The sequence below is a fragment of the Rhamphochromis longiceps genome, linkage group LG23 (assembly GCF_057381845.1).
Source record: "Rhamphochromis longiceps isolate RC_006_pf linkage group LG23, R_longiceps_female_GT1.1, whole genome shotgun sequence".
In the NCBI taxonomy this organism is placed as follows: domain Eukaryota; kingdom Metazoa; phylum Chordata; class Actinopteri; order Cichliformes; family Cichlidae; genus Rhamphochromis; species Rhamphochromis longiceps.
The window spans coordinates 46430042-46456003 of NC_140578.1; the positions used below are offsets into that span (position 1 = coordinate 46430042).

At 41.4% G+C, this 25962-nt stretch overlaps 2 protein-coding genes across 4 annotated transcripts in view; one reads left to right on the forward strand and one right to left on the reverse strand.

Annotated features, from left to right (window-relative positions):
* Window positions 1–4902: 4902 nt before the first annotated feature.
* gtf3c3 (general transcription factor IIIC, polypeptide 3) lies at window positions 4903–17048 on the reverse strand. 2 transcript variants are annotated; one of them, XR_014909652.1, is made up of 19 exons: window positions 16797–17048; window positions 16594–16666; window positions 15743–16056; window positions 15548–15671; window positions 15212–15403; window positions 14267–14432; window positions 13958–14105; window positions 13691–13862; window positions 12822–12922; window positions 12559–12730; window positions 12140–12342; window positions 11280–11381; window positions 9975–10107; window positions 9659–9884; window positions 9520–9574; window positions 8940–9075; window positions 5470–5594; window positions 5243–5367; window positions 4903–5137 (listed from the first exon to the last, which is right to left on the reverse strand). XR_014909652.1 is itself a non-coding variant. In XM_085398706.1 (19 exons), exons 1-19 carry the CDS (start codon window positions 16887–16889, stop codon window positions 5015–5017), a joined length of 2811 nt encoding a protein of 936 aa, XP_085254832.1. In that variant the 5' UTR covers window positions 16890–17048; the 3' UTR covers window positions 4903–5014. The 2 variants fall into 2 exon arrangements, 1 of the variants encoding a protein (XP_085254832.1); XM_085398706.1 differs by having other exon boundaries at window positions 5243–5395.
* A 3520-nt stretch (window positions 17049–20568) lies between these two features.
* hecw2b (HECT, C2 and WW domain containing E3 ubiquitin protein ligase 2b) overlaps window positions 20569–25962 on the forward strand; it is a 75597-nt gene continuing 70203 nt past the window's right edge. Inside the window, exon 1 of one of the 2 annotated variants that reach the window (XM_085398750.1) lies at window positions 20569–21076. The gene's annotated coding sequence lies outside the window, so the exon portion shown is untranslated. The remainder of the gene's footprint in view (window positions 21077–25962) is intronic. The other variant, XM_085398751.1, reaches the window with a different exon arrangement.

A 25962-nucleotide genomic window follows, 5' to 3' on the forward strand; every position in this document is an offset into this window, starting at 1 on the left:
TTATGGTTTAATCTGCTGCAAAGCCTAAAAAAAGAAAAGCTAAGATTTAAGAAAACTGCTCCCTTATCTCATTTTCAATTTTTCAAATATTATGCCATACGCTGTAGATGAAAGTAGAAGACTCTTTCCTCGTCAGCTGCAATCATTCCTTCATTTAAAAATAAAAGAAAGAAAGAAAGAATGAACAAATTTGTACTTAATCAAGCAGAATGACTGTCATTTGACAAAGTTTTGCAGAATCACGTTGCCAAGCAGCTCCTGCAGGCTGCTCCCTGCCACAGCAGGTCGCTCTGTATGTTTGGAGGGCACTGAGTGTGAAACTCTTCCAAATCAAAGGTATCTGTTTGGAATCCAACTAGCACATCAACAAAGCTGCGAGATAAGATAAGATAGAACTTTATTAATCCCTCGGGTGGGTTCCTCTGGGAAATTCGATTTCCAAAAAAGCACAGCACCGACAGAAGTTACAGAGTTATACACACACACACACACACACACACACACACACACACACATATATAAATACAGAGACAAATATAAATAAAATATACGAAGGGGATAAATAGAATAAATAGGAATAAAAAATAAAAATACAAGTGAATTGCACATTTCAAGTATTGAGTCTATTGCACTGTTGACTATTTACAAAAAGTATTGCACAAGGTATTGTACAGTGAGGTGCAGAGGCACTACAGCTTAGTTGTTCCCCCCTCCTTTGTCCTCCTGTTTCCCCTCCCTCTCCCCTCCAGAGAGGAGTTAAACAGTTTGATGGCGTGTGGGACAAAGGAGTTTTTAAGTCTGTTAGTTCTTGTCTTGGGGAGAAGCAACCTGTCACTGAACAGACTCTTCTGGTTGTTTATGGCCGTGTGCAGAGGATGCCCAGCATTGTTCATAATGTCCATCAGTTTCTTTAATGTCCTTTTCTCTGCCACTGTCACCAGAGTGTCCAGCTTCATGCCGACCACAGAGCTAGCCCTCCTGATCAGTTTCTCCAGCCTGGATGAGTCCTTCTTTGCTGTGCTGCTCCCCCAGCACACCACAGCATAGAAAAGTACTCCAGCAACCACCGACTGGTAAAACATCCTCAGGAGCTTCCTGCAGATGTTAAAAGACCTCAGCCTCCTGAGGAAGTACAGTCGGCTTTGGGCTTTTTTATACAGGTGCTCTGTGTTGCATGACCAGTCCAGTTTATTGTCCACCCACAGCCCGAGGTACTTGTACTTGTTGACCACCTCCACCTCCTCCCCCTCTATCTGAACCGGCAGTGGACCTTCTCTGGACCTCCCGAAGTCCACAACCAGTTCCTTAGTCTTTGAGGTGTTGAGTTGCAGGTGGTTTGTGTGACTCCATGCGACAAAGTTCCTCACCAGACTTCTGTACTCCTCTTCCTGATCATCCCAGATACACCCCATGATGGCTGTGTCGTCTGCAAACTTCTGAATGTGGCATAATTCAGAGTTGTAGCAGAAGTCAGAGGTGTACAGGGTGAAGAGAAGAGGGGACAGCACAGTTCCCTGTGGTGCTCCTGTGCTGCTGACCACTGTGTCAGACGTGATGTCCTTCAGCCTGACGTACTGTGGTCTGTCGGTGAGGATTAGTGACTTCCATCCACTATGGTGCATAACAGTGAACGAACTTTTAAAAGTATCTTTGACTTATGTCAAAGATAAAAGCCTAAAGAAGAAAATAAATTCTTAGTTTCAACATTTATTAAATCAAACACACATTTTAAATGATTTGCAAGTAATTGAATTCTCATTTTATTGACATTTTAGCCATTGGCCAAGCTTTTGGGGAAACACGATTGTGCTTCTTTTTCTGTATATTTGTGTGTGTGTGTGTGTGTGTGTGTGTGTGGGGGTGTGGGGTTTTGGGTGACAAACTTTGTTCTGTTTGAGTTCTTTCCATACATTCATCCCTGTTGTTATTCTCAGTTTTTCACCTTATTTACTGCCCAAAGGCCTCGTTCAGATCTGTCATTTCTAATGACTGAACTGCGCTGCAAGAGCAACCTTGCCTCTTTCTCTCGTGGAGATGCAAAGTAAACATGTGCATGAGAGCAGTAAGGACCTGAGAAGTCAGAGAAAGATGTTTGGTGCAAGTGAGCAAGAGGCATTTCTTCAGCGATAAAGATCTGATGGTGTCCCTCTCTTTCTCCATAAGTACTTCCTATATCTTCTTCAGAATATTAGTATTATCTAGTTTTCAGCTTCAGCTCTACATTGGACCTTGAAGTTCCGATCTTGGTTGTTGCACTGACACGTGCAACATGAGAATTTCATTTTTAACACAGCTTTCCGACTTCAGCAGTACTGTAAGACTAGAATCTGAGCACTGCAGTGTTACACGGCTGCTAGATTGTGAGGATTTCCTGAACTATGAAAGAATGTTTAGAGACTGGTTAAATTGAGTTTGTGTGAAAGTTCAGAGGCAGTTTCTCCGCTGTTCTCAGTCCTCGCATTAATAAATTGCTAGCTAATTCATTTCAGAACTATACTGTTCAGTAAATGCACTGTAGGAGCCTCCAGCCTGAATGCCCAGATGCATTTATCCGTGCATCCATGCATTAATCCCTGTGCACTACTGTCAAACCTGGGATATACTAAACCTTTTTCTATGTGGAGGAGGTATTTTATTCTAGCAAACATTACGTTTTTTCCTTTGGTTAAAGGTTATTTGATTTTGTGCTGTGTGTTGTGTTTCAATTAAAGCATGTGTGACTACAGGAAGTTCATCATTATTTAATATTTAACAACTCAGAAGTATGTGAAAGTAGTACAGTATTACGTGCATGCGTGTTTTGGCATCGAGCAGTATCCCAGAGATGTTTCTGGCACTAAGTTTGATTTGACTGGCCAGGTTTTGAATTAACGTTTGTTTCAGTCTCATCATTTTTCAAATAACATCAGTACTTCACAACATATCAGATTCCACCAAATATATGCCTTACTATTGTATTATAAAATGCTTTACTGTATATCAATAAAGCACGCAGTTATACTGATTTGACTCAGACACTTGATTTTTTGAATTAAAAAGAAAACGTAAACACAGGATCCTGCAGGAAATCTCTGCATGAACGTTCTCTGTCCGGAATATGAACACTGGCATCCTTGAAACACTGACCTTCATCCTTTGGATGTTGATGTGCTGCTGAGTCTGGTCCTGTCGACATGGTGTTTGGTTTCTACACTATAGAGGTCTGAGGAGGACTCGCTGCACCACACAGCACACACTATGTTGTTTAGCTTGTATTTGTGTTCCTTCCCAGCTCCTTAGACTACCATGACCTGGATGACAGAGAACCTACACAGACTGAAGAAATATCTCCGAGTCCTGTTTCTCAGGGTTTGCTGCGATAAATATTCCCGCATATGATGAGAGTGGATCTGGATAAGTAAGCTGACAATGAACCACTGAAAAGGCAGGAGCAGAGGGTAGGACTTCCTAATGGAAAATATTGCAGTGGAGTATTTTAAGTTTGTGTGATTTCCAAAGGTAAACTTTTAAATTTGGTTGCATTGATCTGTTCAAGGACTTCCCAGCATTTTCAGCTGCGTGCATGGAAAGGCTAACGGCAGTGAAAGTAGTGCAAAGACCAACCAGAGAACGCCGCAGACATCACTGACCACAGACATGAGACTCATTTTGAACAGCAATTTTTTTTAAAGGAAATTTAAAAAAGATATGAAATGTATCTTGCAGCGTAATAGCATCGGTGACAGGCATCTACTGTATGAAATTGTGCCAGTAGAGTGTGAGGGTTGATCTAACAGGAATGACAAAACCATCCAACACAGTTATTGTTTATGCAGTTCGACGTGGATGATGCTGCCTACATCTGGCCACAGATACACTTTGCAGTCCATACCTGCAGTCTGCCAATGGCGAACCATACTGAGCCCATTAGCAACAAATGGGCTCCACTGCCTGCGTTGCTCCTCTGAAAATGAAGGGCTTAATTCTATTCACATTTATTTAAAGAAAGGAAAAATATCCTTTTAATAGAAGAAACCTCTGGAAGAACCAGGCTCAGGGAGGGGCGGCCAACTGCCGTGACTGTTTAGGGTGAGAGAGGGAAGACAGGATAAAGACAGAGCCAGAGGTCAATGATAACTAAAGATTAAATACAGAGAGGTGTATAAATGCAGACTTTAAGTTTAGGCACACCATCTGGGGCCTCCCTCTTCTTTCTGCTGAAGGATGGTTGCTGCCTCAGGTCTTCAGCACTCTTAGTGTGTTTTGTTACAGATGCTGCAGTTGGAGACTCGGCTCCATTCCTTCCCCCTTTTCTCTCTGCATTGAATCATATCTGTTATTAACCTCTGTCTCTCTTCCACAGCAGGTCTTTATCCTGTCTTCCTTCTCTCACCCCAACCAATCACAGCAGATGGCCCCGCCCCTCCCTGAGCCTGGTTCTCCTGGAGGTTTCTTCCTGTTAAAAGGGAGTTTTTCCTTCCCACTGTCGCCAAAGTGCTTGCTCATAGGGGGTCATATGATCGTTGGGTTTTTCTCTGTATGTATTATTGTAGGGTCAACCTTACAATATAAAGCTCCTTGAGGCGACTGTTGCTGTGATTTGCTGTGTAAATAAAATAAAATTGAATTTTGACATTTTATACATGATTCTGAGATTTGGTAATGATTTATCCTGTTGTCAGCCAGCAGGGTGGATCAGTGGCTAACACTGTCACCTCAAATACTTTGTTCTGTATTTCTTTATTAAAATAAACGAGGGCTTTTCTAGGGTAATTTGTATAACAGCAGACAGACACTATAGGTCTTGCAAAAATAATACAACTGAAAGATCCAGTATCAGTACATGCCTCAAATGTTATCAGACACTGAACTACAGAGATAAATCCGCACAAATGTAGAAATGACATACGCCATACAAAATGGTAAATATTTACAAACACTTTTTAATAAATAAGACTTCCTGAATCCATTTCATGGGGGTTTAGTTGGTAGAAATTTCTAATGAAAAAGAACCAGTAAAGACGAGTATGCATTTTCAAATAATGCAGTGTGTGTTCAGGAGGTATCTGGCCTTTTCCACTGCACCGCTGGCCTGGTAAATGAGTGACAGGTTGAAGGCAATCTCCCTCCTCAGATCAACCTGGTCACCTGGGATGCCCTGCAGAAAAAATAAGAAGACAAAGGGAGAGAGAAAGAGGCAAACATCCATCACTGTCCTAAAGGCTACGTTTGCACTGAAGCAGCAAGTTGTGTTTTTACCCACCTCCAGTTGTTTTGCTGGTAGTAAAAGCGCCTTTTGGTAGTAATGCATAGCCAAGTGTGTGAGGCCCATTTGGTGCAGCGCTCGGCCTAGGTTGTACATACTCTCTTGACACTCTCCACGAAGCTCTACGTAACGCCACAGGAAGGAGAAACCCTGAGAGCACACGTTGGTTTTAAAAGAACAGACTATAGGACTGAACTGTGCACAGAAATAAACGAACTCTGTACCTGCAGCACCAGCGTGTGCCGTTTAGCCACAAACCTCTGAGATGCCATGTGGAAGAAGGTGAGACCTACAAACAGGCTGTGCAGTGGATTGCTGGGATGAGTCTGGAAGGCCTGAACATACTGACCTGAAAACACATCCAGTGTTTGAAAAATGTACTACTGTGCAAAGTGGACCAAGTGTGAACATAATCCCTAAACCCTTTACACCACGCTCCAAGTTATTATGCAAATTGTGTTTAAGTGTCATAAAGATTAAATAAGCTGTTCTTCGATAAAAACCATGGATGGGAGTGTGTCTCAGGACTCTGTGTTTCACTGAAATCAACCTCGGACCCCTGTGATCGTTAGTTTGCCAGCTGAGCCCAATTAAAGGAAAAACTACTAAAGGAGGATGTTCCACATTATTAAGCAGGCCTCCATTTTCAAGAAACAGAGGAATGAAAAAGGATCTCTGCTGCTGAAAAGTGTGAAATAGTTGAATGCCTTGGACACGTAACGAGATATTTCACAAATATTTCAGCGTGATCACCATCATGTTAAGAGATTTGTGAGTCAGAGCACACATGGGTCCGTGCAGGTAAAGGCACAATGATGAAGGTTTCAGACAAATGCATCAGATTAAGAGAGCAGCTGCTAAAAGGCCATCACAAAGCAGCAAACACATGTTTGAAGCTGCTGGTGCCTCTGGAGCCCTGCGAACATCAAGCTGTAGGATCCTCCAGAGACCTGCAGCTGTGCATAAACCACCTCCAACCAATGCTCACAAGCAGAAACTCTGCAGTGGGCCCAGAACTACCCCTTGGAGATCCCTAAAAAAGACATCCACCTTGGTCCCTAATGGACATAAATGTCTATTCCCCAAAAAGTGCAATAAAAATCTCATGTATTAATATTTTTTTTCCACTTTAAATTGGTCAGTCTTTTAAAACTACTTCTCCCTGAAATATTCATATAAAGTTTTAATTATATTTTCGTTGTTTTAACCCTTTAAATCCCAGTTGTATTACACGAGCGCCCTGTTTTTTTAGCCCAAAAAACAAAAAAAACTAAATATTTTCCAAAAAAAACATTTGAAGTAATATTTGATTGTTATTATAATTAGGCCTTTAGATGGTCCAAAGATTGGCACCAAAATTCATTTTGACCTGCCATTATTTTTTTTGCAGGAGCACATTAAAAAAAAAAAATGCATCCACCTTTAAGCCTATGTCCATTCCCCAAAATGTGCAATAAAAATATTAAATATTAATTTTTTTTCACTTTAAATTAGCCAATCTTTTAGACCTACTTCTCCTTGAAATATTCATGTCAAGTTTTAATTACATTTCGCGGATTTTAACCCTTTATATCCCGGTTTCGTCACATGAGCGCACTGCTTTTTTTGCCCCAAAAAACATAAAACTTGAATATTTTCCCAAAAAAACATTTGAAGTAATATTTGATTGTTATTATAATTAGGCCTTTAGATGGACTAAAGATTGGCACCAACATTCATTTCGATCGCCTTTTATTTTTTTTTTCAGGACCAGAAAATGGTCTCCAGGCGGCAAATGCTCCTCCTCTAGGCCGAAATAAGTGCATGTTGCCGGGGTAAGTCGCGACGATTACCGGGGCACGATCACCGGGGACCCCTTTTTCCAGCACACACGCCCGATACCACGTGACAACAAATACGTCATTTCCTGTTGACTAAAAAAAAAAAAAAAAAATGCACCCTCTCATGGTCCTAGGGACCAAAAAATGGTCCCGCCCGATCAGCGGGCGAAGCCGCTGCTGCACGCCGGAGATGAGGCTTCATCTCCGGCAGGTCTGTCCAAGCAGCCCGCTGTTTTCCAGCAGAGGTCAAATGTGAAGCAAGGGCGCCACCCGGTGGACAAATAAAAAAATTACAACTCTAAGGCCTGTAGTCCAAAACGAAACCTAAGCTGGAAACCTGACGATCCCTTTGACCGTAATTTTTCTGGCGTGAAAAATAGCGTTTATAATGGGTTTCAATGTGGACATTTTTGTCCAAAGGGACTAAGGTGGATGGATTGCTGTAACTTAGCCATTTTAGGCTGATTTAATGAATTTACACCACAATTATAAAATATAATTAAAAAGAAAATTCTTTGACAAATTTGGCTATATTCCACTCAACACAGTGAAAATGGTTTAAAATTAAAAATGCAAAAGACAATAAATGTCCCTAAGGACATCTGAGGGCTACAAGAAGACTCGTTTTCAAACGGTCTTGGTCACTGATGAGTGCAGCGCAGCCCTGGATGGTCCAGATGGATGCAGAGGTGGACGGCCACCGTGTCCCAACAAGGCTGCATCGTCAGTGAGGAGGTGGAGTCACGTTTGAGCTGGAATCACAGGGAGAGAGCTGGTCGGCCCCTTTAGGGTCCCTGAAGGAGTGAAAATGACCTCTGCAGAGGATGTGGAGTTTCTGACTGACCACTTTCTTCCATGGTAGAAAGAGAAGAACTGTGCCTTCTGCAACAAAACCATCTTCATGCAACACAATGCACCACCTCATGCTACAAGGAACACCTCTGCATCATTGGCTGCTGTCGGCATAAAGGGAGAGAAACTCATGGTGTGGTCCCCATTCCTCCCTGACTTCAATCCTATTGGGAACCTTTGGAACATCCTCAAGCAAACAAATATGAGGGTGGGAGGCCGTTCACATCCAAACAGCAGCTCCGGGAGGCTATTCTGACATCCTGCAAACACATTCAAGCAGAAACTTTCCAAAAACTTCCAAGAATTGTAGAACTGCTATCAAATAAGGGGTCCTGTGTTAATGTGTAACTTGACCTGTTAGGATGTTTCTGATTTCAGTGAAATTGATCCACTAATGCTGCAAATTCAACAAATCACCATTTTCAATTCTCTACAACCTGTAAAATCTTTTGAAACTGTGTGTGCGTAATAATTTGGAAGCGTGCGTTTCAAGTTTTGTATTTTTGAAAAACTGTTTTCATCGGGAGTTTAGTTCAGTAACATTTGAATTATACTCTAATGGCTGACGACTCGAAAATTATGCCGACTGTCATTTAAATCGACTATGTAGGAAAAACAGAAAAATATCTTGTGAGATTTAATGGAGACAAAACTGCTAGACTGTTAATTATTTATTTAAATGTTGGGATCAAATCTCTTTGGCACTCAAAGCACCTTTTTAGTGTTTTATATCATTTTAAGCAATGTTACTTTACCAATATGTGTCCAGTTGCTTGGATATTGTTATAAAACACATTTTAATTCACATAATTCTCTTTCAATGCAAAGCAGTGTTGGAGGTATGTGATCATCGACATCTGCAATCAAGAACAAGCTAATAAGCAAAACTTGATGACATTAGTTTGAGAGGTGTGGCGTAAGCAAAGGAAGGGCTCCTTTAAAATGCTGGTGCACATCAGTGGCAGCGGTAGTGATGTTAAATGTTTTTATCATCTCTAGTTAGTCGATTCGTGTGCGAGTACCAAGAGCATGTTTGAAGCTCCCTGACACCATGGCGTTATGTCCGCAGAGAACACAGAGGGCGTGATTGTCAGGATGTTTAAACAGCATGCGCAGACAGAAGCGATGGTGGCGCTGGTGCTGCGACGTTATTGTCAGCTGCAGAGAGTTAAAACAAACAAAAACAAACAAACATTTGTTTACAAAATCTTTCCACCAAATTCAGGAAATCTATGCTTTTGATTCATTTGAATATTTAGTATTAGCAGTAAATCTTCATACAGACTATGACAATGCATCAGAGGCTCTCTGGTTAATAAATAAATCAACTGTGCAAAGACGGTAAAAATGAAAGAGTCAAAATTCAAGATAAGTGGTCGTTTCAGAAGAAAGCAGGCACATTTCATGAGGACAAACTTTCCTGCTTCTCATTAAGAAGTGTAGTGACGCATTTCCTGAATACAAACAAATACTTTTAAATATATTTAAAAGTTTGTCCTCACAAATGTGCCGCTTTAATTCCTAGAAAGAAAAGAGTTTAGTAAAATAGTTGGGCCAGTTTCTCCTTTAGTGATCTTCTATTCTGCTGACACACAAGCAGACCTGGTTAAAAATATTCCAAAGCTGAGGCAGAGCCACATTTTCCAACAGCATCAGTCTGTTGAGAGGAAAAACAGAGAAATGTTATATTTATTATAATTGCGGCATGCTCTTTATGCCAGGCCACGCCCATATTAACTACCTGATGTAGTTGTAGGCCTTGTAATAGTTGTGGTCCAGGATTGTGGCAGACAGGCCAATGAACTCCAGTTCTTTCCTCCTGGGCTTGTTGTCATAGAACGAGTAGAACTCCATGGCCGAATCCACAAGCATCTCCGCCTCCTGGAAGCGCTGCACCTCACACAGCGTCAGCACACAGCTCAGCAGCAGCTGCCACCAGTCCTCTTTGGACAGGACGTTGGTTTTACCTGATGACAGTGACAAAGTGAAATCCAGTGACCAGACCAACTACGGGCTCTACCTTGTAGCCAAGTACGATGCAGACAAAGATAACATACCAGTGTTGTCCAGATAGGCCGTTTCATGGTCAGCAATCTCTGGTAGCATGTCTTCGACCTTCACGAGCCTCAGGTGATTCTCACCTGACACGTTTACAGAGCTCACACACACCTTAGCTCGCTGCATGGCCACCTATAAACATGCATGCGTTATGCACCTTTGAATGACTCCCAGGACGCAATGAAATGTGCGCAACAAAAACAAAAAATGGAGCATTTATTTGTTCAGATTCACCTTCTCTCACAGTAACCTCATTGTTGAGGAGAACTCTCAGTAAACAAACTACAGTAAAAAGCCCGTCTTATCAACTTTGAGGTGTTTGTCCTTTTTCCCTGTCGGGTACAAAATAACTTGAATGATAAAAATGTTTGTTAAGAATTGAACCAACAGTCAAAAACCAAACAATTACATATCAAGAACAACAAACTGAACTTACACTAAAGTTGTGTTTACACCATTAGCCATTTGTACTTGTGTCAATATCACTGACAGACTGAGAGCAGTCACAGTTCTCCTGGTAAGTGCATTAATATTGTTGGTATAGTATATATTTACTTATTGATCCTATCCCAGCTGTCACAGGGCGAGAGGCGGGGCACATCCTGGACAGGTCGCCAGTCTGTCGCAGGGCTCAGAGACAATCGTTCGCACTCACAGTCACACCTGTGGGCAATTTAGAATAATCAATGAACCTGTCCCCACAAACTGCATGTGTTTGGACTGAACCCACAAACACAGAAGGACCTGATGGTGGAATGAACTCAGGCCCTTCTTGCTGTGCAGCAGCAGTGCTAACCACCGTGCCGCCCTGTTTACTGAATTATGAAATATTAATGAAATAACCCAGCTGCTAATGCGAACTAGTTAACATCATTTACGTGTCAGGCAGATTAGCTCTGATCCAGCCGAAGCAGCCGAACGTTCCTCCCAAATTCAAAGCATCCAAGTAGTTCTGCATTTTTTCAAAACTTCTAAGATCATTCCCTCTTTGATTTCACTGACACTTGGCTAGACTGCAGAGCTGAGGTCAAACGTAGTGTATTCTATATGTGGAACAGTTGTACCAACTCCTTTGACTCTATCAGAGAGGAAAAAGCACTCTTTATAGCCACAGTATGAATAAAAACAGAATATTTGTGGTGGCCATCTCTCAGACTCCTATTCCATCAATCTGAAACTCCAATGTAGCTTCGTTTTAGAGTTCTCACATTCACAAACTTATTCATGCTGCCCGTCCAGCAGGGTGACGACGACCCCCCATCATGAGCGGCTGACGGATAAAAAGCAACCGTAAAGTGTGTTACCTTGAGGAGCATCGAGATCATAGTGATCACAGTGTCCAGGTAGTCCTGCATTTTCCCCTGTGTCTTCAGGAGCGTAGAGCGATGGAGCAAAAGCTTTAACTCCTACAAACACAGAGATATACAAAACCAGTTACCAAACACAGAGCACTGACCAAACAGCATAGCATCCCCAAATGCTGCAGGTGATGGTTTTCCTTTTTCCAGCTGGTAACCAGACTACGTGTTCTTGACTCTAATCTCAGCTCAGGTCTGGAAAGCACAGAAATCTTGTGTTTAACCAGAATCCAAGTAAACTATGAAAGCAGGTAAACTGCTGTGGGTCAAACACGCATGATTACACTGTAAGCTCTGAGGAGTCGTGCATTAAACAATGAAGCAATGAGGGGGATGTGGGCAGGAAGTCGTTTGCTCACTCTGCATCATATTACCACTAACAGTTGGAAACTAACTACCAGACTCGCCGGGCTCCAAATCCAACTCACTATTGTGCTCTCCACACCTAATCACTTCAATGGCTCACGTCTAAGCTGAGAGAAGCCAAAAGTGGCACCCACCCACTTCACATCACTACACTATCTCACCCATTGTTGCTTGAAGTTCCCAAATACATTCACTTTCCGTGGTCTCTGGTCACTGGGTTGCTGATTACAGCTTCAGTGGGGATGCCCCTTTATAAGGTGTGACTGTCAGTGCCTCCTGACAGGACAGAGGTTTGCACTCCTTTTCCCCCTTTGGTGTTACCAGAAAATGTCCATGAAAAAGACCTCTAAGAACCCTCCATGACATTTCAGGAACATTGTAAATGTAAGATAATGCAACCTAACGTGATAATGCAAAAAGCAAAAACAAAGATCCCCTGCCTTTTGTGCGGCTGAAGAATCGTGTGCTAGTATGTTGCTATCATACATGGACTCCAGCGCCTTAAGGGCACAATCCATGCGGCCCAACTGTTGCTGCAGTGTGGCAAGGGAGAGCCGGGCCTCTAGGTGCTGCGGAGCCATCTCCACCACCTTGGTGTAGCTTTCTGCTGCTGCCTCCATGTGGCCCAAAGCCTTCAGACACTCTGCAGATGACAAAGGAAAGTGACAAAGACACATAACAGTGGTTTTCTTTTTCCAAGCCAGACCTGAAGTGAGACCTCGTTTAAGGTCTTGGCTTCTCTGTTGTTACAGAGTTTCACACATGAAGAATAGTCGGGATGGAAGGTGAAATGTCTTTTTAGTCTAAGTTTGCAGACGCACCTCTTCCTTTAACATCATTCCCTTTTTGCTGGACCTACCTGCATGCCGCAACCAAACAACAGCCAGGTTGTACTTTTCAGATACGACGAGGGCAGTCAGCAGAGGCAGAGCAGACATGTACTTGCCCTCTTCCAGATACGCTTCACCGACATCCAGGTACAAGTCGCCGATCTCTTCTGGACTCTGCTCCATCAGTGTTGAAACCAAGCCCTAAAAGCAAGAAGATTCTAAAATGAAATGATCTTTTAATAAAGACTTCATTAATAAGCTGAGCTCTGTATGTTTTTGAGTCCTGTTTTACCTCGGTGGGTGCGTAGACATGTAGGTGTATGAAGCACACAATTAACTTGGTCCTCAGGTCCACTGGGACGCTGTCTGGTACCTGTACATCCACAATTTCACCTGGAAACAGCACACAACGACCAATCAGTAAAAAAGAGTTCCCCAAAGACTCAGGCAATGATTCTTTCACGTCATTGGAGGATGTTTGGCCCACTCTACTTAGAGGGTTTTGAGACTGAATATCCTATTTGAAGCCATGCCAACGTGTCTCAGCAGGATTGCTGCCAAAGGTATGTTAAAATGATAGATGGTGCTAAACAGAGTTTATCTATTTGTGTTAACAGTAAATCACCTTTATTCTTAATCAAAGATAAAATGAAAGCATACGTTTGTTTAATATGTGGAATGAAAAGTTTGAGTAAAGAAATGTTTTAATGTCTGGATTTTCTGTGCGTGGACATGAAATACTGAGGAAAGACAGAAAATGTGATTCCACCCCTCATTAAATAATTCTGAATATAAGAAATGTTATCGAGTATGTTGCAAGTGTTAAACACACAATCACGAGTTACAGGTGATTTTGCTGATATAAAGCGATCGCTGCATGCATCTGTTGAAGTGTCTTTTGAGATCACTGAGTGCTCGAGTGTGGAAAACATTTTGAAAAACAACAACATCTAAACACATCCTGTTTATGCAAACGTAGTCACAGAGGCACCACTAAAGAAGCCACAACGAACGCTCACTTTGTGTCCTCATCTTTCTGCACTTCCTATAAGACGTCATGAAGGCTATGAGAGTTCTTCATATGATGAAGAACAGCCACGATGAGTTTGAATCCTCTTGTAAGGATGTAAATGTGTAGCGCCTCATGTCGTTGCAACTTACCGCTCTCCTCTGCTGCAGCTTGTTCTTCCTTCTGTAACTGTGTCCCGTCTGCAGGTTGCTTCTCCTGGTCTTCGGTGCTCTCCTCTTTAATCTCCTCTTCTTGTGTTGGTGGAATAACATCTGAAGTGGATTCACTTCTGACCAAAACGATGCCTACAAACTGCACCAAGACCTAGGAGAGCAAACACGTGGAATGTTTATCCATTTAAACCGAAAACATTTGTTCTCAGTCTAAACGGCAATAAAGGTTTTTCCACAGAGACCCACCTGCAGGGCCTTGTTGTACTGCCGGTTGGTGATATAAAGCTCAGCGGCCATGTTGATAAAGTCATCACTGACCAGGTCGGGGTGTCGTGCCAAAGCTTCCTCAATCACACTCAGAGCTGAGGGCAGGTCACTGCTTTCATAGTAACTCCTAAACACGACCCACACAAGCAAATACCGATAACTGAACTGTCAAGGTGATAATCCAAGATCAGATGGTTTGAGGTGACGGTATTTTAGGGGGGAAAACGAGAACATAGTTTATGTGTCTATAAAAACACATACCATAGCATGTCAGTGTGTGTCCCTTACTTGGCCATGTCTTTGGAGAGCTGTATGAAGTGCTCTCCATCCTCCAGCGGCAGAAGTGACAGGATCCTGCGGTAGCCGTCCATGCACTGTTTGTGCTCTCCCAGGCGCATCTGCAGGCTGCAGCGCTCCCACAGATAGCGCACATTGGTAGGATCGTACTTGATAGCTGTGGAAATGGAGCAAGGCTTGAACCTAGAGAAGTATATAAATGATAACCAGCGTTTCCCTGGTCCCTGTTTGTTTTGCAGTGGTGGCTCATATTCCACAATTCAACGGTATGAGAAGCACCAACGATAGAAGGCGCAGTAGCAGTCATTTTTAAACCGCAGATTTGTCAGGACTTGACTGTTTTCTGTTGTACAAAGTTCACAGACACGTTTCAGATTTACACGTTGGACTTGTCTGCACTAAAACAGCTCGTCTCTGGATAGATTCGACAGCTCAAGTGGTACGCAGGACTCATCCAGAGGAACACCTGTCCCATATTTAAGACCCCACACAATCCCTGACACCTTCTGACTTTGCTCTTACATCAGAAAATCCATTGTTCTTGTGCTGTTTGATCAGAAACTGTAGAGACAAACACACTTGATGTGCGTTACTTTTATTAGTTCATTTCTCAGCCCCTCGGGTGATTTGTTACTTTGCATGGCTCTTCCAACTGCAGCCTTAAGCCAGTTTATCCCACTAAGTAAATCCAGTCTGAGAGTTTTAAATATGCTGCAGCAATCACCCCAACTACAGACTGAGGAAATTACAGGGCTTATTACTGCAGCATAAATATAGCTATAGGACCATGGGATTGAAGTACTGGCCCTGCAGTAATGAACATCCACTTTAACACAACAGGTAGGAACTGTGTTGTTCAACAGGCCCACCAACAGACAATAAACAGATGTGAAGTTCCAGTGGGAAGTGATGCGTGCCGGTCCGTGTCAGACTGACCTTTGCTGTAGCAGATGATGGCTTGCTGGATGTTGTCCTGCTCCAGAGACATTTCAGCCAGTCTGATCCACTCCTCGCAGTCCGAGGGGTTGAGGTGGGCGGCGATCAGGCCAAACTGCAGCGCTTTGCTCATGTCCTCTTCATCCTCATAGATCATAGCCAACGTGGAGAAAGGCTCATATGCCAGAGGAGCTGAGGGACAAAGGGAGAAGAGATTTTGTTTTTAACTTTTCATAGTGTTTGAACACTAACTGGCACACAGACAAACCAAAGTTAGTGTCGACACAAACAGCGAGTGAATATATGCCTGTAAGGTCACGCAAACCCACTTCGTACCCTGTCTTATGATCTCCATACACATCAGGATGGCGTCCTCTTTCTCTCCTCTTGCATAGCGAATGTTGGCTTCTCCCATCAAGCCTCTCAGAGCCCGGGGCAGCTTGCTGCCATGACGACGCCCCTGTTCACATAGTTATATATTAACTAAGAACTGCAAAAACTCACCTAGGCATGACCGTTCGCCCGTCTCACCTTCATCATCTTCTTGTTTTCTCGATTCAGCTCCATCTCCAGTGCAAACACATCTCCTACAGTCACATCTTCTGCCATTTCTTTAGCTTCACTCTTCTTTCCCTGTTGTCTCCCCACTTGTCTTGGCCTCTTCCCTATCTCCTCTGCCTGCAACTCTTCTTTGTCTGCAATGTAATCCTTATCATGTGCATCATCAACATAGCTCAGGCTGTCCTGCTCTTCCTCCTCCTCCTCCTCCTCTGAAGACTGTGGTTCAGCAGTTTCTCCCAGCATGGAGGCAAAGGCCAGCTGGACTCCTGGGCTAACTCCATCCTCTGAGAAGACAGGAAAGCTGGCTTGAGTAACATTACCATACTTTGCATGCAATCCAGGATGGGAATCAAAGTAAGCTGACCCAGTTTTTATAAGCAGTCTCTGACCAAAACAATAGCTTTATGAGCAACACTCAGTACTTTGTGAACCCTTAAGAACAGTAGTTATTATCTGTCATTTTTATTGATGTTGATATCAAATAAAAGGCAGTTTCAGACATTTTAACTTGTCAAAGTAGGAAAATCACAAGAGTTCCATTAAGAGAAATTCTGACCTGTTCAAGAAGCATGATAAAGGCTAAATAGTCCAGAACTGAAATCTATTAGTTTTTCCATTAGAGGAAAGATGATGGCAGGTTGGAATTTACATTTGGTGAATATGTTCATCCAGTTTTGTTGTTCCAGTTATTTTTAAAACTTTGTTATATTCCTAAAACCATGACAATTACAACACACTCGCTCATGGGATTCAGTGTCGCTATCTATTGAAAGAAGGGTCCATTATTTACATTTCCAGAGCCACTGACAGAGAGAGATTACCGATCTTCGTTGAGATGAGTCCGGACGTCGACGGGAGCTCAGCGTCTTCCACATCTTCAGCTACCTGCCCTGACTGAGAGGTCAGAATGAAGGAAGTATATAATTTTATGTCACACAAGTGGAGCACAAGTCCAAGTGATGCTGAGGAGTGATACTGCCTCAGCTAGACAGCTAACAGTTACCGAACTAACAACATAACTTACCTTGGCTTTCCGCTCGTCTCTCCTTCTGTCGAACTCTTCAAAAGTTATTCTACCCTCGAGGTAATCTATGAGCTCATTACTGAATCCAGACATGTTTCCCGCCACTTCAAACAAGCTGTCACATCAGTTTACGGACACATAAATCATGTGTACGACGCTGTACATCCGATACGTGACGTCCGCTAGCACTCTAAACTCAGACTGTAGCAAAAGTCAACATTAACTAACGTGAAACGGCAACCACGTGATCCTTCAAAAACTTCCGGGTTAGCGCTCTCAAAATAACAGCACAGGAAGTGCTGATTGGGCCATACCAAGTGCAGCTTTGTCATGGGGAGGATAATTAAATAATTCATTTTAAATTATGTTTCTTTTCTTTTGTTTCTGAATTGCAGTTGTGCTTAAAATACAAAGCACAAATGTTCAGTATTATTAATCTAAAATAACTGTAAAACTAACTGTTTCTGTTTCTTTGTGGTCAGATGATTTGTCAGTATTTGTGTTCCCTGTTGTGGCTGCACTCCGTCCCATTGTAGAAAACGAAACATTTCCCGTTTGTGTGGGGCTGTCACGTTGTTGTTTTTTATTTATTTTTTTATTTTTTATTTTTTAATTATTTTTTTTTAGTAATATTAACATACAAACAAAATGCACCATATATTACAGATTGAGAGAATAAACATTCCTTACATATTAGCAACTTCCATACATGGGGAAAAGAAAATATACAGATTATTAACTCACTAAATCAAAATCTTCCACAAAGGAAACAAAAAAAGCAGCCTTTTTCTTTTTAACTAAGGTCAAAGATTTAACCAACAGGTTTAAGTCGTTTTTCCAGTAAGCTAGTGTTGGTTTAGTCTTAAAAAACGACATTTATGTATAAATTGCTTGCACAAGATTAATAACACATTAACACCATAATTGTGTGGATGCTTTAAGCATCCACACTGCATTTTCGCAGGAAATGCAAATTTTTCTAGTTAGCTTTCTTTTCTTTCAAAAACACTCCAAACAATATCATATTTAAGGTAAATGGGGTAATTTGAATCCCACTGGAATAAAGCCAGGTATGAAAATCCAACCAAATTATTTGTATAAAATTGCACAAAAAGAATAGATGGTCCAAATCCTCCTCTTCTGTTTCACAAAATACACAATTACCAGTTTCTATTTTGAATCTATCACCAAGGAGTCTATTTGTCGGGTAAATTTTATTCAAGATTTTAAATTGGACTTGTTTCCCTTTAGGAGCTGTCACGTTGTGCTTTTGGATCCTGCACAGTAGTGACATTAGGTGGAGTGGCTGCTTCGAACTCCCACGCACACAACTTGGACCTCGTTAAAAATAATATATATACATGTATGTACAGACACACACATTTATAAAGAGGGAAATGTGATTGATTTTGGTGTCATGAATGTTGCTTTAAAGCTAAAACTGTTTAATCTTTTCTTAATAACAAGCAGTCAGTTTGATCAACAGGCTCTTCTCTACTGAGATTCATAAACAGAAGTTCACATAACAGACCAGTATGGACTATAGATGTGTTATTATTAATAGAAAATTTGAATGAAAAGGGAGTTTTCCAAAGGTTTTTGGGAAATATCACATTTCATGAATCATATTTGTGATGTGTTACTGTGTGAAGAACAGATCCTAAAATATACACGGTGATAAAAGCAATGCCAGTTCCTCTAAAACGGTTAGAGAAGATCTGCTGCACTGTCCCTAGTTTGAGCAAACTCAGCATTCAATATATTGACTTTAGTGACTGAAAAATCTCCAAATTTATTAGAATGACTTTAGTCAAAGATTTTTTCCCCCTAATCAGGTTAAAAGGCATTATATCCTTGAAGATTTGGAATTGGTTTAGAACACCAAAATTAAATTTTTTTTATTTTTAAAAATCGCTCTGCATCTTTTTTTTCTTTCCTTTTCTTTTTTCAATTTTGTATTTTTTTTAAATCTTTTATATATTTATCTTTAATACTTAAAGTTATATAACGTACCTGCTCGACTTGCATTTTTACAATACGACACTGCATTCAAGTTTCTGCGTGACTGCTGCAGCTGCAGTTAAAGCGCTGCAACCCAATTTTACAGCATCAAGCGAGAAATTAGAATCAAACTTATGAGAAAGGAGACTTTGAACACAAATAAGTGTGATGAAAACCATTAGTAATGCATCTGGAGTTCGACACCTGTGGCCTAAGCTGATCCTGCAAGTATTCAGTGGGGTTCAGGTCAGGACTGCAGACAGGAGTTAATAGAAGATAAAAGCAGAAAGGTGTTTGGCATTGGCAGAGAAGATTTTTAAGGTTTTTCATGGGCACAACCCACATATTTCTTTACAAATGTCACACTATTTAAAGGTGGACAAAAATAAAAAAACCCACAAAAACAAAAAAAGGCTTTCAGATTTATCAATTTATTGCATTTATTGATTTATTGTTATAATTCTTAATAAGAACCACTGTTACAACAAATCGATCAAACACAAATGTCCTTACTAGGTGATACGTATAAACTGGTCGTGAATGGAAGCACTTTACTGTGGTGCTTTCCAGCTTGGGAGAAACATGTAGCTGAGGTCCCAAAGCCAACAATGCACGGCTTGAGTAGTAACTGGAAGAAGGAAAATTATTAACCTCAGCAACTTCACTTTCAGTGTTGTATATGTTGCTATGCTAGATGTGGCAGTTAGCTGTAGCTCATAGGTGTCAAACTCTGGCCCGCGGGCCAAATTTGGCCCGCAGCCTAATTACATTTGGCCCACGAAGCCATACAAAATTGCTATTAGAGCTGGCCTGCCATTATTATACAGGTCATGTACTGCTAATACTACAATTCCTAGAATGCTCTGTTGGTGTTTTGGCCTGTCAGTCACGACAGGACTTATTAGCTCCCTCTCCTCTGTTGACTATAGTCATAGCAACCATGCAAATACTGCCATGCTACCGATCCCAAAATGGCTAAAAGAATAAAAAAAGGAGCAGGTGGGAGAATATGATGAAAATTTGACAAATGATAAAATGATACAATTTAATTCAGAAGGCTGCAAATACAGTTTTTATTTAAGAAATGAATTCCACTGATGTGTTATTTAATTGGAACTTTGATTTTGCATGTGTGCAATATTAAGTTATATATACATTTATTAAGCTTTGCTTGTTCCATACTCAGTTTTTCAGCAAAACTTGTTTGAGTCCATAAGAAAAGATTCCTTGTTATATTTAGAGGAAGTTTTTTTTCAATGAATATTAATGTTAGCCCGCGACTTTGATCCAGTTTTGAATTTTGGCCCACTGTGTATTTGAGTTTGACACCCCTGCTGTAGCTATACAGCAACATAGCTTAGCAAAAGACATCTTTATGCTTTTTTTTTTTTCTTTTAAAAAAATAGCTTTTGAAATGTGACAGTGTCATCCTGACCGGGTGCTGTCGCTACTCTTCAGGCACACATTTACCTGTTACATGGTTACGAGCTATAGCGCTGCTACGGCATGAATGTTTTTGCTTTTGTTTCAGCCTTTGTTAGTATATTTTCCTTCTTCAAGCAGTTATTCTTTATTAATTCAGACCTTGCCCCCCTCATATCAATGCTTTTCACATTCTCAACTTTTCATTTAAAAAATATAAACAGCATACTGAATTCTGTGATTAACACAGTAATTCTCCTCCTGTAATTGAAATACTTCTAAGCGACCCCTGAAGGTCCCCGACCCTCATGTTTGGCACGTTTGGCGTAAGGAGGGGATGGAGGTGGGAGGTGTCAGTCAAATCAGTGATTTCGACGCTGAACGGGCTGCATGGTTTCCCACAGGAAGAACTGGTTTGGTTACAAACAAAAGTTCCTGAGCAGGAGCACAGCTCCATGTTCGGAGTACTGTTTGTTTTCGATCACGCAGCGTAGTTGGCGTCTGTACCAACTAAGGATGAAGAGCAGGGATGCGAGGAAACGAGGAGATGGGATTTGAAGCGGTCCGGGCAAAGTCGATCTTTTAAATCGGAAACCTCGCCGAGCAGCAGACAGAACGAGGTTGGACCATGATTTATAAACGGGAGCCGTAAGAAGCAAACGTTTTAAGAGGTGCTGCTTCCCTTGTTGGGTTACGAGCAGGCGGCGGGGTTGCGCCTGGTTCTGGACGGCGGATTCCGCTGATGAGGGATCTGTTGTGTCAGGGCCGTGAGGAGGCCTGTTGTCCTTCAGTGCGCGACGTGTTTTCGCCGCTCTCAGCGTGTAAACGACGGGTTGTTTTTGTTTTTCAAAGCAAAGGTACGGAAGGCGCCTCTATATATGCAATAACACACTTCTTGTAGCACAACAGAGTATGCGTTTATGAGAAGAACCTCAACAGCTGGGTTTAACTGTTGTTTTTGTTCCCGTTAACGCTGCATGATCCCATTTTCTTTAGGCAACAGCCTGACTCTGACGAGCTTGCTATTGTGAGCGGATGAAGTCATTCTTTGATCCATTTGTAGCAGCAGCAACAAATAAATCTGTAATTAGCCACAGCACACACAGCACACGCTTTAGCCTCGAGTATCAGCTTCATTTATTGCTGTCAGGAGGAAAAGCTGCAGGAGCAAAGAGTTAAACCTGTTATCAGAACCATTCTCTGCAATAACGACGTTCTTGCACATATGCAGACAGGTTTTGGTCCACTTGTCTCTACAGAAACTGTAAATCCTTTGGGCTTATGGGCTGCTGCTCAGCACCTCAAAGCTTTAGCCCCTCCACATATTGTCTTTCCACTTTGACTCTTGTCATCGTCATGCTGGAGACCCATCGCTTCACTGTTCTTACTGTTTTGGAAGTTCTCGTACTTTACAGTACATGGGACAGTGAAGCCATCCTGTCCCCTTAGCAGGAAAACAGCCCCAGAACATAATGGTTCCACCTCCATGCTTGATGGTGGGGATGTTGTTCTTTGGGTCATACTCAGTATTTCTTTGCCTCCAAACACAGTTGATGCCAAAGCGCCCGATTTCATCTGACCACAGCACTTTGTCCCAAACCTCTGAATCATTTAAAGGTTAACTGGCAAACTTTAAATGGGTCTGTACATGTACCTTCTTGAGCAGGGCCCTCGCAGGTGCTGCAGTCTGTTACAGCAAAGTGTGTTACCAGTAGTGTTCTTGGTGACTGGAGACCCAACTTCCGTTAGATCATCAACAAGCTCCTTCAGTGTAGTTTTGCGTTGAAGTTGCACATTTCTCATGATCATTCCAGACCCAACGATGGTCTGGAGATTGATGGTCATTTTATATTTCTAACATTTTCTAATAATCCTAAAAAAACAGTGATCACCACCTCACCAAATGTTTTGCTGGTGGTCTTGTAGTTTGTTTTAGCCTTGTGCATGTCTAGAACCCCAACCAATCACAGCAGATGGCCCCGCCCCTCCCTGAGCCTGGTTCTGCCGGAGGTTTCTTCCTGTTAAAAGGGAGTTTTTCCTTCCCACTGTCGCCAAAGTGCTGCTCACAGGGGGTCATATGATTGTTGGGTTTTTCTCTGTATCTATGAAGCGCCTTGAGGCGACTTTTGTTGTGATTTGGCGCTATATAAATAAAAGTGAATTGAATAGAAGCTTGTCCCTGACACAGCTGTTTGGTCTTGTTGTGGTTTTGGAGAAGTTGAAATAGATGAAACTGAATCTGTCGACAGGTGTGCTTCACCATCACTTAGGTCACTCAGTGACTTGCAGATCAGTTTATAACTTTTATGCAATGATTTCCTTTCTTGACTCTGTCATTAAAATGAAATTGTCCTAAAGAGAGAGAATGACTTTGTGTACACATTTACAAACTCAGCAGGGGATCAGGGCTTATTCTGAGGTTGACCTGAATGTGCACTGCAGTTCTGATTTGTTCACCGTGTCCACTCGTCTACTCAGGGTCTGAGCCTGACTGTGTAATCTGTATACAGTAAACTGTAGTATAAACCAAGGGTCTGTTTGTAGGTTGAGTGGCAACTTGTTTTTCTCTCCTTGGGTGAATGTGTGACTTTTTCACTAGCAAACTGGCAGCACTGTTCTGTGGTGTACTAAGCCTACCTTGGACAGCTGGGGCTATTGACTTGATACTTGATACCACTTCCTTTGCAGGACATCCTGCCCTGTTGTTACTTGAATTAAATTCCTGACTGTCTTTTCTAACTTGCTTTTTTGATTTTAAACACAAACCTCAGTAAACGGCTGATTCTAGTCTGTGGGTAATATTAAAACTGTGAGTAGTTTTTTATTTCCAGTTACATCAACATCCAGCCAATCAAACTGGCTGCAGTTCAAATCTTGTATTATGTTGCAGCTGTTGGTTATTTTAGCGAGTTTTCTGTTTATTACTCTGTCAAGTAATCACATAAGAAATACGTCCTAAGCAAGTAACAGTGAATATTCAAAAGGGTTAGCCCTACATGTCTTTTAAAATATAACTGCTCATTGGTTCCAGTTTAGAATTCAAGTGTTGTAACAGTTTAACAGGATACAATATCTGCCAAAAAAGCAAAAACCCTTCCTTTGATTAAAAATTAGATTTTTTTTGTAGAAATCATTTCCCTAAATGCAAAAACAAATATTCACAAACACATTAATGTCAAATAAAATAAGTTTTACATATCATTTAAACTAAAGCATAAAATAAAATAGCCTTTACTCTTCATGAAATGCTTCCTTAAATACTGAGGAGCCAGAAGCAGTTCTGAGAGTGTTGTGGCTCCTGGATGAGATAAAGTGGGTGTATGTTCATGGGTATATGCTTTTTGTGTGTGTGTGCGCGCCTGTGTGTTTTTGAATGAGTATGTGTGGCTCTAAGCCTTTACTGTGGTGGCAACAAGAAAGAAAACACGCTGTGCTTTGATGCAACATTAGGTTTACATGTTAATAATTTATTGTCCTGCCTAACAGCACCAGGTCAGTGGCGTTTTACTCTCCCATGTATATTTTTACGGGCATGTTGGGACGGTGTGGGATTTAATTTTTATATTTTAAAACATTAACACAACTCAAATGTAATTTTTATATATTTATACTTCTATAACTCCACAAAACAATGTTACTAAAGCCTTGAAATATAGATGGTCAAGCAGACCTGGTTACTGCAGGTATCACTATGACAGAAAAGATGCCCATTTTAAACATTATGTCACACTAAGTTAATAGTTCATCGGCGTACGTATGGTTTAATTTAACGTCTGTAGTGTTACTGTAGACTTTTCACTGTGTAACATGAACTGCAGTGGATGGGAGGAGCTTCAAAGTAACTTTTCTTCATATTTAAGTTTTCGAAAAGCTGGTTTAATTAAGAACTCCCACCTGCTTTTTCCAAGTAAAGGATTTTGATTACAGTAACAAGCGCTTCTGTTTTGGATGCTAGTGGATGCTCAGCATCTCTGTGGCAGCTCTGCCTCTTTGTTTCCTGGCATTTGTGAGTAGACAGACTCCACACTGAAGGATGATAGCATATTCAGAGAGACCTATGGGCTGCTTGGGCTTAATATGTTTTACTCCAGGTCTGTTTTAGTGGCAAATGCAAGTGACATGCATGCTATAGAGCTCTGGAGCTTTAGCTCAATAACAGTGTGTAGAGAGCCTCATGACCAAGCAGCTGCATCCAAGCATTACATCATCAAGTGCAATGCAAGCGTTGGATGCAGTGGTGTAAACATGCCGCCACTATACTCTAGAGCAGTGGAGTGACGGATCACACTTTTCCCATCTGGCAGTCTGATGGAGGAGTCTGGGTTTCGTGGTCACCAGGAGAAACGTACTGGTCTGACCCCACTGTGCCAAGTGTGAAGTTTGGTGGAGGGGGGATTATGGTGTGGGGCTGTTTTTAGTTAAAAGTTTTAATCCTTCAACATATCAAGACATTTTGGACAATTTCATTCATATAGGAGCAAATCCTATAATAGCCAAATTTACACTGGCAATATTTATGGCTGGACAATGTTGTTGTTTAGGTAAGTTTACAGAATCTGAACTACAAATCCGGCCTGTTTGTGTACAATATGAGTTACATTTGAATTATTTCAAATGCATTTCAGTGTCAATGTAAACATGTACGTATGTGTCCAGAATGCATCTTTCTAGACTTTATTTGCATCTCTTTTAATTATTGGAAGGGTACGTTAAGTTGCCATTGTGTCCTGGATACAGTGCTGCAGCTGCTATATGACTTAAAAAAGCAAAGCAATCAGTGCACTGCTTCAGACAAAAGCATTTGTTGTCTGCATTTCTAGTTTGTCCTGACATCTCTCAGATTGATAGTGTTGTCTCAATTATGTGCAGACAGTTAATTAAATAATTGGAGTCTGTCACACTCAGTCACTTTGTTGTGCTTCTAAGCTCGAGCAGAGCAATGCATGGAAAAACAAACAGACACAAAGTGGCATGGAGGAATGTGGTGGGTGTGCTGGGAACAGGAAGCTGTTCCCTTTGGCCCCTCTATTGTTCTCTAATCATGCTGCAGCTATTTATGTAGCGTCCCTGTGACTGGTGCTGTCGAAGAGCTCGGCTCTTTTTCTACACACTTGCTCCAGATTTATAAAAAATTAGCTATTAACTTTGGGTTAACCAGAAACTCTTCAAGATAAACACAGTTTTTAATAATTTAGAGTTAATAATTTAACTGTGATGTCCCTGCTGCCAGAAAATTACACCACAACACAATACTTATTTTACCTGCAGGCTGAAAGCACTTCCAGCTGCTTCATATATAATTTATATTTTCCTTAATTTAGGGGCAGATGATGCTGTAGTGGTGGCCTGTAGTTGATGCCTTTGCCAGTGTCAGGATGGTTTTCGGCTTTTCTTCCCATTAATGTATCATGTAGATAATAATAAGTACTGAATATGTCACCACTTTTTTTAAGTAGATGTATTTCTCAAAGGTACTATTGAAATTAAACTCTCACCACACGTCAGTAATAACTCATCCAATCACATCCAAAGAAATCAAACAGCAGATGTTCATTAAGTTGTTTGTAAGAGTGCATTAATTATAGTTTTCTTGTAAACATGTACCTGCTGATTCCAGCTCCTTCTGTAGCTCTCCACAAGTGTTCCTTGGCTCTTGGACGACTCTTCTTATAATTCCTTTACCTCCTCTGTCTGAAATCTTGCAGGGAGCGACTGGTCACAGCCAGTGTATGGTGAAATGACC